General features: G+C 36.1%; 1 protein-coding gene across 8 annotated transcripts in view; it reads right to left on the bottom strand.

The window, feature by feature from the left end:
- Positions 1-13387, bottom strand: part of HEATR5A (HEAT repeat containing 5A) — a 65870-nt gene that overhangs the window by 9108 nt on the left and 43375 nt on the right. For all 8 annotated transcript variants that reach the window (XM_087874986.1, XM_087875005.1, XM_087875012.1 and 5 more), the window contains 10 exons: positions 11544-11723; positions 10665-10904; positions 8905-9086; positions 8508-8576; positions 7685-7864; positions 6356-6587; positions 5767-6015; positions 4686-4813; positions 3305-3452; positions 904-1176 (listed from right to left, as the gene is read on the bottom strand). In XM_087874986.1, the coding sequence (XP_087731112.1) occupies positions 904-1176; positions 3305-3452; positions 4686-4813; positions 5767-6015; positions 6356-6587; positions 7685-7864; positions 8508-8576; positions 8905-9086; positions 10665-10904; positions 11544-11723 (1881 nt within the window). The remainder of the gene's footprint in view (positions 1-903; positions 1177-3304; positions 3453-4685; positions 4814-5766; positions 6016-6355; positions 6588-7684; positions 7865-8507; positions 8577-8904; positions 9087-10664; positions 10905-11543; positions 11724-13387) is intronic.

The raw sequence follows: 13387 nt of genomic DNA, 5'->3' as shown, positions 1-13387 counted from the left end.
ATCAGCCCTGAATAATTAGGAACTCGTAAAAATAATGACAACAGATCAATAGATAGCTCCTACAATTAATCTGTATAAAAATGGTAAATCCACATCATCATAAACTGTGATTTCACTTAGTGTACCTGATATAATAATATTTTTGTTACTCCTACAACATCTGATATGAAGGAGACCAAAGGGAACGTCACACTTTAAGGATTCTGCTTTGTCTCTTTTGTGTGTGTTGCTTGTTTAAAACTTGAGAGTATAGTATATTATTTTATTTGTTTTGTAAAATTCACTAATGTTCACTATTATGGAATGCTTATGGCAGCTAGAGCTGGAATCTGCAGCTAGATACGGTAGTATGCTGAGCTGAGGGGTCCTTGGTGCTCTCTGAGTTTGGTTATTTTCTTGCAGATGTTTCATTACCCAAACTAGGTAGCATCATCAGTGCTAATATGTTACCTAGTTTGGGTAATTAAATGTCTGCAAGAAAACAACCAAGCTCAGAGAACACCAAAGACTTCCCATTTCAACCCTGAGCTACAAATGTTCTCCTTTATTAGTATATAGAACTATTATATTATGTTTCATTCAAATTGTTATATTCTAATAAGCACACAAAAAGAGAATTGTAAATACCATTTTAATTAATAATTCTGATATGTTAAGAGTTGACTTCCATAAGAATGCTTTTGTATGAGATGACTAAGTGAGAATTGCGAAAGATGTTTTATTTATGAAAACCTTTTATTGATTTTTTTTAAAGCACAGACCAATTGCTTGAAGTTATGTGAATTTACTGTCTTGCACTATTTAAGTAAATTACTTTCAATTCACAAATGAGGAAAATAAATTAAGGCAAAAGAAATAAAAATAAATAAAAATTCTGCAATGTATAGCGGAATTTCATCCTACCTTCTGGTGAACAGACTGCAGGAATACCAGAGAGGATTCCCAGAGCTGCTGCTACCAGTCTGTTTCCGTCTGCTGATAACACCTGAGGTTTTCCAGCTGTAATTCCAGGGCTACCTGTTATCTTCAGGTTTAGCTGAGGTAGCTGCCTTACAAGAATACACACACACATTTCTAGTGTTGCAAAGACTAAAGACTTTCCAGGTATAAGACCTCCAGTATCTTTGCCTTCTCCAAACTCTGGTAATGTCTCCTTTTCTTCAGCCCCGTCATCAACTAGTGAAATAAAGGGTAAATGTTATGTTTTATTGACAAAAAAATCCTCTTTGAAGCTTCCTAAATAGCTTCGGTTTGAAGTGTTCTTATTTTTTTGGATAGAATACATCCCCTATAACCACTGATGCGGCATGGACAAGCCATTGATCTACTATATCTATGCTATCAGAAGAACTTGGAATACTGCATCTAGTTTTGATCACCATCATACAAAAAAGATGTTGAGATTCTAGAAAGAGTGTAGAGATGATTAGGAGACTGGAGAGTAAAACAGGATTGCAAGATCCTGTTGCAGGATCTGGGAATATCTAGACCCGTGATGGCGAGCCTATGGCACATGTGCCACAGCTGGCATGCGTAGCCATATCAGTGGGCATGCCAGCTGAGCTCTGGCGCACATGCGTGCACCGGCCATCTGATTTTCGGGCCTTCTGGGCCCACCAGAAGTAGGGAAACAGGCTGTTTCCTGCCTCCGGAGGGGCTGGGGGGTGGGGAAGGCCCGTTTTTCTTTCTTACCTGGCTCCAGATCCTTTCTATTTATCTGGGAAGGGCGAAAACAATCTTTCCCATTCCCTCGGAGGCCCTCCAAAGGCCTGAAACGGCCCATTTCCCAACTCCCGGTGGGACAGGAAGTGATGTTTTTTGCTGTCCCCAGCCTCTCTAGGAGTCTCTGGAGGCTGGGGACAGCAAAAAACGTCACTTTCTGTCCCACCAGGAGTTGGGAAATGGGCCGTTTCAGGCCTTCGGAGGGCCTCCGAGGGAGTGGGAAAGGCTGTTTTCGCCCTTCCCAGATAAATAGAAAGGATCTGGAACCAGGTAAGAAAGAAAAACTGGCCTACCAGGCCATCGCATGCCAGGAGCAGAGGAGGGGGGGAAGAGGGGGAGTTGCGCGTGCATGCGCAGGGCAGGGCACATAGAATTCTAGGTGTGGGCACATGCGTGCGCGACCCTCCCCCGCCCCCCTCCCTCCTGGCACGCGATGGCAAAAAGGTTAGCCATCACTGGTCTAGACCAATGAAAAGAAGGACTAGGAGTAACATGATAGCAGTTTCCAATATTTGAGGGACTGTCATAGAGAGGATGGGATCAACCAATTGAAAGCACCTGAGGGCAAGACACGAAGTAATGGATGGAAAAGCTTAGCAAAGAGAGATCCAACCTAGAACTAAGAAGAAATTTCCTGTCAGTGAGGACAATTAATCAGTGGAACTGCTTGCTGCCAGAAGTTGTGAGTGCACCATTACCAGAGGATTTTAATAAGAGCTTGGAAAGCCAGATAAATGGCTGCTGTGGGGGAGGGGAGGGTGTACAAGGGGCCAATACGGCATAAGTGCTCTGAGTCTTGTGGTGACTGCTGCCAGGCACAGACTTAACTGGCCAACTTGTGGCCTTCCCTATCAGCTTTGTTTATGGGAAATTAGCAGAGGTCAGAAATGGTGATCATGTTACTATGGGATGTTGCAATCATAAGTGCACCAAGCACCCAGATCATGAGCACATGACTGCTGGGGTGCTGGCACAACCAGAACTTTAAAGACCAGTCATAAGTACCACTTGTCCAGTGCCAACGTAAATTTGAACAGTTGCTGAATGAGTAGTCGTTAACTGAGGATTACCTGCAGACCTGAAATCTGCTGCAGAAAAATATTTGATAGCATGGATGACAGATTTTTCTATCTCGTTTACAAGACAGTGCAAAATTTGTCATTATTTAAAATACCCCTTTTATGTACATAGTGTTTTACAAAGAAGTGAATTCTCATCTATCCTGAATGCTAGAAATTAATTTTGTAAAGATGTTGAGAATTCTTTGTTGAGCAAATTAAAGTTCCTTGAAAAATTACAATGTTCACAGTTACTCATAAGAGAAGCCACATCATTTTATTTGTTTGGGACTGGAGAATAAAATAGAATACCTTACTATACGTAAAAGGTAAGACAATTATGAAAGTAAAAAATGGAATTTGTTGAACTATTCTTTGCTAAAATTATCCCTCCACATCCTACCCTCAATTTTAATCTGAGATGATATACAGAAATTATTCAAAATCAAGAATTCAAAATATACTACTGTGAGTAAATGAAGCAACTGCTGTAAGAAGTTTGATCAAGTCTATTATATGACTACCTTCTGCACTTCTCCGTTTTTCCTTGACATGCTCCTGTGCTGCGAAAAGAACCTGCTGGACGACTTCTAGAGCAGCTAGTTGAATGTCTGGGGACTCTCTGGTCAGTAGAAGTCGATGTAAAACATTCAACAACTCCACACTCAGTTCCTATATATGGGAAATATAGCAGACTGTTCACTTAAGTTTTAATATCATATATTTAATACAATTAAGGTAGATTAGAATGAGTGGAAGAGAATTGCTCCAGAATACTTGTTTCGATTCAAACCTGAAAAGTTCACGTTTTCAGCGTCAAACCCTATAAAATATCATAACTAGGATACATGTTGTGTTAAGAGATTTTTCATGCCTTTCCATAGGCACAGCTTTTAAAAATAATTTTCATCTTTGTAGTGGATTCAGTGGGAATACAAGGAAGAACTGTCTGAAGGAAAAACAAAGGCAAAGTTTTTAGCCTGTGCTTTTTCTTTCTTTAATTTTTAAGAGGAAGGTTGCAGGATTCTGTGCCATTATTGATTTTATTGTTTATTGCAGATTTCAGCTTCATGATATTGGAGAGAGCCAAAAACCATTAGAATAAAAGGGACTCAGTACTGTAGGTTGTCCACACTTGGGCTATTGGCTTTCCTGTTCCTGAATAGGAGATATTTTATTTCTCTTCCCATAGTCCAAAAGTAACTTATACTTCTTTTCTCACAATGTCCCAGAGAATTATTTTAAGACAGAACAATAACACTTTAATATGTATCTGTTGAAGTTATAACAGTAGTAAAATTTAAAAAAAAAATTGCAAGCCATGCAACTATATATTTCATAACAAAATGAAATGCATAGTGTAGTGTTAGTCACTGAAGCAGTAGCCGTGAGCTTAAATGGACTCCAGAGGATGGTAGAGGACAGGAAGGCCTGGAGGAACATTGTTCATGGGGTCGTGATGGGTTGGACATGATTTTGTAACTAACAACAACAACGAATAGTGTAGTGTTCTTTGAATGACTAATGAATAAAAACTGCTGTTCTTGATACAGATGTCATGGATCCATGTATAAATGCCTTCTTAATAGTAAATGTCCCAGGTGAGTTTATTAATTATAATAATGATTACATTAGTAATTAATTAATTATACTCTGCCCACATTTAAAATTATCGATTCCCCTACTGATCACAGAGGGAAAAAAATACAGTTGAAAGTGACTCTGTATGCGGGATACAGTAATTCCTACATAAATTACTTTGTCACAGAGACTATTCAAACAGCTGTCACATTATGCCCATATCATAAGGTAAGAGAGACATAAGGGAAGGCATAGTTTCTACAGACATTTGGCAAAAGCATTCATAATATCCAGCTGAACTAACTCAGAAGTTTTGAATGTTACCTGATCACTTCCAATCTTTGATCTTGGCCAGGGAACTTCAAGCAGGACCTGCAAGGCATCTAGACAAGCAGTAATGTTCTCCATCGCTTCATCTGACCGGGGAGAACAGAGAAATTCCACACTAATTCCTAAAGAAAATGGCATCAGGGAATATTAGATGAATTAAATATGAAGTTTAGAAATATAAAATTTATATTTTACTTTTAATTGAGAAAGCAAACGGTGATACCACTAATTAAAACAATTTACAATGAAGTCACTGTCAATGACATTCTCTAAAAATGCCCACAGTGCAGTCAGAACAATCAGAATAATGAATAGAAAAGGTGTAGCATGAAATTGAATTAATGGCGTGGCACATTAGTTGGCAGGAAATTCAAGATTTTGAATCTTGTATCCTGTATCTAAATTGGCCTTTTTTGTGCGGCCTACCGAAACTGCTTAGCCAATGTGGCTTTCTTAATACTTTAGAGGATAGAATAAGAAAAAAAAGGTACTTTGTAAGATATCCAGATTTTAAAGACGGTAAGACTTGTGATATAAGGAAAAGTCATTCTATTTACAGTAATTGTAAATAGAATTGTAATCTATTTAAAGAAATTGTTGTAAAGAGCCCAGATTATGCACCTGATTTGTCAGATGAAATGCACATTTGCAAGAAGCTGGCTATTTATCTATTTCATTTAAAAGCTGCCCAACTCAGAAACATTAATGCTAGGAGCATTCACAAATCAGAGAATTACTAATTCTGCCCCTCTATCTTGCCAGGATTTAGCCTCATTTTATTGCACTTCATTCAGTCAAAATAATAATGTTTAATTATGTATACAAACTTTCATAAACAAAAATAAGACACAATAGCAGAAATTCAATTACAAACATGTGTTCTATGTGCTCATAAGTCATGTGTCTGACTCAGCAGAATGGATCTTCTGAACTAATTCCATGCAGAAAGGCAGTTTTATTCATTGTGGTCTGTAGTCATTCTTGATTTAAGTGTAACAGTTCATAGCAAACTTCAGTGAACCTGGCAAAAACAGTCTTTGAAAAATACAGTAAAGAAGTTTACATACTTACTAACCCAGAACAAGATGAAATCTATCAGTATTCACATCTTCAGGTGATTTTACCGCAGCCCTAGAGGTTGAATCTTGACACATACTAGTTGGAGTAACAGGTCGTGAAAGATTAGTTAGACCTTCATCTGAATCACCAACCAGAAAACCAGTGCTAGTAAGCCATAATGCAGTAGCGTGAAGAATCTGAGCCCAGGCATTTTGATAATGCGGTCTTGAATTTTCAATTGTTTCTGCAGTATAGAAAGCACCACCTACAAATAAAACAATACATATTCAATTTGCTTCAAATCCCTCCACATATTTTTATTGTTTGTAACAAAGTGATGAGAAGAGTCAGAGACATGATTCCTATCATTCGAAAAACAAAGAAAACTTATTAAATAAGCTTTCGGTAAACATCCTTGCTTTCATTCCGCAAGCTTGCTGTTAGCTTCTGTTGATATATCTTTTATTACTCTAAAAGTTTGTATTTTATTTTTGTTCTGTTTGGTAGCAACAGTGCTTCATGTTAGGAAATGAAGCTCGATTTCTGCAGAATCTATACCTACCAAATGGATTCAATAAAAATATTTGCTTTATCTGACTTCTTACCTTCAGAGGGAAGTTGAGAAGCAAATTCTGAAGGCAAAGTTAAGAGAGCAAAATCCTGAAGTGCAGCAAGCCAGAGTTTGCTCAGATTCCCTAGATCCACTTGGACTAAATCCAGAAGTTCATCCACTGAAGAGGATGGATCCCGGAAACTTTCCTCTGAAATGTTTTTAACCAAAGGTGGACTATTGATGTCATTTTGTTTCTTCTGTCTTTGTAAAGCAATTATATAAACCTGTTTGAAATAAGGAGAGCAAATGGAACTTTAAAGTTCTTACCAAATAGAAAATTTGGATAGAAAAAACTGAAACCAGTTATGGTGCCCAAAAAGATTACCAGCAACAGTAGAGAAAGGTTACTGTTTTCAAGCTGTTTATTGTTTTTCATGAAGTCATGATTTGTTTGTAATATTCTGATAGTACAGCCAGCTGCAAAAATCTATTATCATACATTTCTAATATTAATAAAAATAAAAGAATTAATTCATGCTCACAGGAACTGAATTATTGTTTTGAACTTGCTAGAGAGAGCAAGAAGCCGGTTTTGTGTAATGGCAGCTGGCTCGAAATAAGAGAGACTGTGAGTTCTAGTCCTGATTTCATTCAGCAAAGAGCCAGCTGAATGACTTTGGGCCAGTCACTCTCTCTAAGCTCTAGAAAGCAGGCAATGGTGAGCCACATCTGAAAACTTGCCAAGAAAATTGCAGGAACTAATGTCCAGGCAGTCGTCAGGAGTCAACACTGACTTGAAGGCACACATACAAAGCAAAATATAACAAATCCAGCCATTTCTCTTATTTTTTTTCTGAGACAGATTGAATTTGCCTGTCATTAAAGAATGAAAACTGATACGAGTAATGCCGGAATAAACAAGTTGGAAAAGATCCAGGATATTGTTTTCTCTGTTAGTAGGAATAGGATTTCTGTAAGCAATAACAATGCTTCTTCTTTTGTTGTACACAGTACACTATTGGACAAAAGGCAAGGGAATTGTGTTTCCAATAAAAGGCTTTAATTTATATTGCATACGTTTAATGTCAAAACAACATTTCATTGCACACAATAGATAATTTATATACATCTGACCCTATTAAAAATAGCATGCATTTATTATCTCAACTTGAGAACAAATAGTAGATAGCATACTTCACTTGAAAAAAGCTCTTTAATTCCTAAAGTTATTATGTTAAGATTAATTTCTAGCTAAGAAAGTTATTGTAAAAGGCCTAGTTTGAAAATAAATCAACCTCTAATTTCAGTTTTTAAACTCACAGTTCTTTTCCATAACTATTAATTCCAAAGCACTGATGAAATCATCTTTGTTAAAAAATACCTCTGCCCAGGCTTTTAGTACAGCGAGTATTTCCATAGTAGATGTCCCTTCATTGTATAGTTGATTTTGTGCTTCTTTTCCAGCCTGTACTTTTGTCAAGGATGTCACAAGCAAATGATGAACTCTTTGAAGGTCATTAAGATCATTTACTACACCACTTGCTATCCAAGCACTGCAAACCTACAACATCAAATGATGTGGTTACTTTTTCTCTAGTGCAATAAACTCCTTTATATTAGTTACTAAAATATGGGTGGTGCTATCCTCTTGTCTTATGTCCTATTTGTTGGGGTCTAGTTGGTTACCATGCCTATAAAATGCTGGATTAGATGAGTTATTTGCTCTGATCCGACTTGCTTCTTGTTATTCCTAGTGCAATGCTACAGAGCATGCATGTAAAATTATCCTATGTTTAGACATTTCAATTTATTTATTTACTATAAAGTTTTCCAATATATAATCCCTTCATGACGGAGATGGGCGGTTCTTAAATATGATAAATAAATAATTAAAAATAAAAATATAATTATCATTCCTTTAAGAGAATTAAACTAATAATTTCTACAAATGAACTGACGGAAGGAGTTATTTTAGAAATAATTCTAAAAATGAATAGCAGTAAGTACAATGAAAAACATATGAATATGTAGCCTAAACAATCCTCTGTCTCTGATGTGATGATCCTAGTTCTTATGGACAAATAATATCGCCATTGTTATTTTTTATCTGTGATTGGCCAAGAGTTTGACACTTACATTTTAAGGACAGGAGGAGGGAGGAGGAGGGTCAGTAGAAGCTGTGAGGAGAAAAAAAAGCAACTTGCCTGACATGCTTTTGCTGTTACATCAGGTGGTGTTTCTGGGGTAAAGGCTGGTCTAAGAGCAGCACCAACCTAAAAAAAAGATTTGATAAAATGATATACAGTCTAACATCTGAATAACTGTTGTTTAAGGAAGCTAATCTTAAAGTAGTTATTTGAGACTGTTGAATAATAACAATGATTAAATATCCATCCATTTGTTGTGTTATAGTATTATCAGCACATATCCAAAGAAAACACATTTAGATTTATTAAAGTCATGCATTTTATGGTACATAATCAAACAGCCAATTCTAAAACACTAGAAATGTTATTTTCTGTGACCTTAAATACTAAAAAGCAATAATATGCAACTTGGTCTTTCTTTTTTTTTGGCAAACTCTTCTGAAGATTTACTTACAATGGCTTGGTATTGCTCTAGTATTACATGACCTGGGAATTCTGGCTCTACTACAGCAGCAAATTTTCGAATAAGAATTAACAACATCTGAAGTCCGGAAAGACGAAGTTGGTTGCTGTGATCAGTAGCAGCCATAAAAGCCATACGAATTAAGTCAGCTAAATATAATACCAAGAAATCATCTGTATGTGATAAAAAGGAAATGCAGTTTAGATAACATGAACTTAAACTCTGGTACTTTAAAATATTTATGCCCATTACCTATTCCTTTCTTATAATAAGAAAAGAAGAGTAGGACTAAATGGAGAATTTTCAAAATGAAGAGATATTCAAGGTGAAGTTTCTTGAGATTAATATAGGATCAATTTTTTTTAATTTATAAACTGGAGATATGGATAAAGGATATTGATCATACTAATATGTTCAGGGTATTACAATGCAATTAAAATAGGATTCCTAAGTGCTACAAAGTATGCCTATATAACTGGGTGAATTTGCTTCAAAAAAAAGTGTATGCAATTCCTGTAAATATACCGTTTCCCCCAAAATAAGAAATCCTCTGCTAATAAGCCCAATCGGGCTTTTGAGCACATGGCAATAAGGCCAAGCATTTATTTCAGGGTTCAAAAAAATATAAGACAGGGTCTTATTTTCAGGGAAACACGTTAGGCATGGTGATGTACATTGACATAAAAATTCCAACTTTATATATTAATGGGCCCTGAGCTAAAATGGGATTGAGCTAAAAGGGATTTTGGAGACATGATTCAATGGTCAACGCAGTAAGAAGCAGTGTTGGTCAGGCTAGAAGAGACATGCTTTGAATCATTTTCAAAGGAAATAAAAATGCAACAGTCCAACAAAAATTTATAATGCAATTCTCCTTGGTATACTGCACATTGTTCTGATAAAAACAAAGAGCTAGTGTGGAGCTGGGGGAAAAATGCAAAAACAGGCCAACCAAAATAATTAGGAGTCTTAATCAGGTTCCCTAGAAGGAAAGTCTGGGATTTTTAAGCTCAGAGCAAAGGGAGAAAGGGGAGACATGATAAAAATATATAGAATCATATTTAAAAACTAAAAGGATATTGATAATATTTAAGTGGGAAGATCAGGGACTAGCATTCCTAAGAATGGTATTTTTAAATAGCACCACTTAGAAAGCAAGTGGATGATTTTCCATTTTTGTATTTTCTGAAAGTATATAGTTGTATATTGGTATAAAAGGCTTACCAGCAATGTAAAGTATTTTCTTACCATTTATGCTGAAAGTTAGAATTGGTTGTGCCAGTAAATCAAAAATTACAACTGTAGATTGTCAAACTTTTGTGTAGAGAATATACATCTGTGACTTGTATGTTAAGATTACATTCAGCGTAGTATAGATGAACAGTTTATTGTGGAATAAAATTCTGGGGAATATGGTTCACATTTGTCTAATGCTCAGAGTTGTCATATATATCCAAAGATAGAGACACATACAAATAATAAACAGTGTGTCATGAAATGTAAATATTATAATCTTTAATAAAATAAGTGGGCAGTCCATCCTTTATCTTTAAAAGTGGTACAACAGTTAACATTTAAAAGAATTGTTTCACTGAGTCAAATAGTAGTAATTTATGTCTAAAAGCGCACAGACTTCTTGTCAATTGTGATAAAAATGATAATGAAAGTGGTTATTCATCAAAATTAAATTTATCTGTGCTTTGAATTCCATGACATTTTCCAGTTGATATTTAAGTCAAATCAGCACATACCTCTTGAGTCCCTTTGTTTCATTTCCTGTGCTAGAGCTATGTCAAAATGAGCACTGCCCGCATTCTCACACTGGGTGATAATTTTACAAACACATTCTGCAGCAAACACTCTAGTAGACCATCGGGGATGTGGGAATGGGTGTGATTTATCCTTCTTTGCCAAAGTGAATACCAATTCATCATCTATTTGAGTACCCTCTTCTTCTTGGCTTGTATCCACTGAAGCTACAGTTGTAAAATCTGCATAAAGACACAAAGTGGAAAGCAAACTGTTCGCGGAGCTTGCTAACATGGTTAAAATAGCAAGGTAATGATGAAGTCATAACCATGAAAAGGTCAGAGTGAATAACCAACCACATGTGGAAGGAAGCAGGAAATGGAGAGGCAAATGAATGGGAAAGGAAAAGATATTTAAGCTGCTATGCTTCCCTACAATGTAACTGTTTCTTCTGATGCTAAAAAGTACTAGGAAGCCTTAAGATTAAAAAAAATAATATTTAGATATCAATACCAAAAAGAACCATTCCACTGTCTTCGTGATAAGACCAGGAATGTGTAAAGGGATGGGGTGGGGGGGTTGATAATGATCTTGGCATCCATACAGGCTGCAAAAGGCAGACATTATTTCAAGTGTCTAGTGGCCAAAAATTTAGGGCTTCTTTCTTCCTTTCCATAATCCTCCACATTAGGTGATTTTATGAATCATATTGTTTATTATATCCAATATAAGTTGAGAGACGTCTGAAAGCCTCCACCAAGGAGGATATTGGAATAGGTGACTACTGAGATCTCTACTAACTCTATCTTTCTATGGTTGCATTATTCTCTTCCCTGATGAAAATACTGTGATGCCTATCTAGGCAGAAGGTATTAGCATACCAGCAGAAGCAGCCAGAACATCTTTGCAGAGTTTCAGCCAAAAAGAGAGTTTTCCAACCGCCATCGATATAAGCATATGGGTCAGGGTTTCTCTGATATCTTGGCACAGTTTTGAGTCCAATTCTTTGTCCAACAAGCTCAGCAAAGCTCCTTCAAGGCCTATTTCACCTATATTAACACCTGCGTTTTTTAGATAAAAAAAATTGAACATGATCAGCACCTTTCAATTCAAATCAAATAATGAATTATTGCAATATTGAAAGCTTTCAAAATTACATACTGCAATGAAATAATTTTGATAGTGTTTTAGAAGATAGCTGCTGATTTAATGTCTATGAAGATTCTCAGGGTTGTCCAAAAGGTGCTTTTTCCAAAAGGCAACTGGGCTTTTTGTCGTTTTTTCCCCTTTGAAAACCTTTTTCTTCTCATCCAAGAAGCTTCTTCAAACTGAAGAAAGTCTATGGAGATTCTCAGTCATCCAGGTCATTGTTGTCCCAAAGGTGCTTTTTCAAGAGGCAATTGGACTTTCTGGTTTTTTTCTTTGAAGACGTTTCGCTTCTCATAAAGAAGCTTCTTAAATGAGAAGCGAAATGTTTTCAAAGAAAAAAACCAAAAAGTCCAGTTGCCGCTTGAAAAAGCACCTTTGGGATAAACTGAAGAAACTTCTTAGATGAAAAGTGAAAACCCTTTCAAAGGAAAAAACCAAGAAAGTCCAGTTGGAAAAAGCAGCTCAAGAATTGCAGAACCTTACCTACTTACATGGCTAATGTATTACTCCAATTTTTCCTAGTACTGTTAAAAGAATCCTTTAAAAATGTGGTTCTGTACCATCAAAAAAGCTCAGCTATGTTTAGAAATACCAGTGTCTTAAATTGACATATTTAATTGTTTGAGGCTATTTGGTTGTGTTTTCTTGATTAGTGCCAGTTCTATACATTATTTTTCTTTTATCATCTAGATGAGATCTATACACAGATAATCACAACAGACATAAAGCACATATTCAGAAAAATAATCATAGGATTATGCAGATCTATTTACCAAAACATCAGGCCACAAATCAGCACTAATACTGCTGACATATTCCAAATGAAGCATTGTTGCATATATCCTTGTTATTGCTACTGTGGTTTATTTCCAGTAACTCCCCATTCCTATAGTTACTCCACTATTTTGATTTATTTTGTAGCAGAAATTTAGTCATGGATAAAATTGCTGCTTCAACAAATCATGAGAGTTTCAGCCCAGGCTGCATCTTGAAGTGAGAAATATATTCCTGCAAATCATTCCTTTGTTTGATGATATAATATGGGGATTACTCTTACATTCTTTTAAATATTCATTTTCTTACTAACATATCTCTCGCACACACTCAAAGCACACTTTGCAGATAACCAAACTCAAATTATCAAATTTTGAACGAATAGAATAGAATAGAATAGAATAGAATAGAATAAATAGAATAGAATAGAATAGAATAGAATAGAATAGAATAATAGAGTTGGAAGGGACCAACTCTGGGTCTTCTAGTCCAATCCCCTGCTTAGGCAGGATACCCTACACCACTTCACACAAATGGTTATCTATTGTGAAGATACAGCTCCCTTGAGGAGTTCATCACACTGGGCTAAAGGAGAAAAGTATGACCATAAGCAAGGGGTGGTGGACTTGATTACAGCGATGATGGATGCACCTTTAGAAAATCTGAAGGCCAGAATGGAGACAGATCATCAGGGAGAAGGTTCATATCTATATGGCTGCTAAAAGTTGACACTGATAACAACGAAAATTAAATGTCATGTTCAGTGTACATTATAACTATAAAAATAAAACACAAACACACA

Source organism: Pantherophis guttatus, chromosome 1 (genome assembly GCF_059756535.1).
Source record: "Pantherophis guttatus breed Tessera chromosome 1, ASM5975653v1, whole genome shotgun sequence".
Classification (NCBI taxonomy): Eukaryota; Metazoa; Chordata; class Lepidosauria; order Squamata; family Colubridae; genus Pantherophis; species Pantherophis guttatus.
Note: the sequence above shows the minus strand (reverse complement) of the source record. Positions and strands in the feature narration are given on the sequence as shown.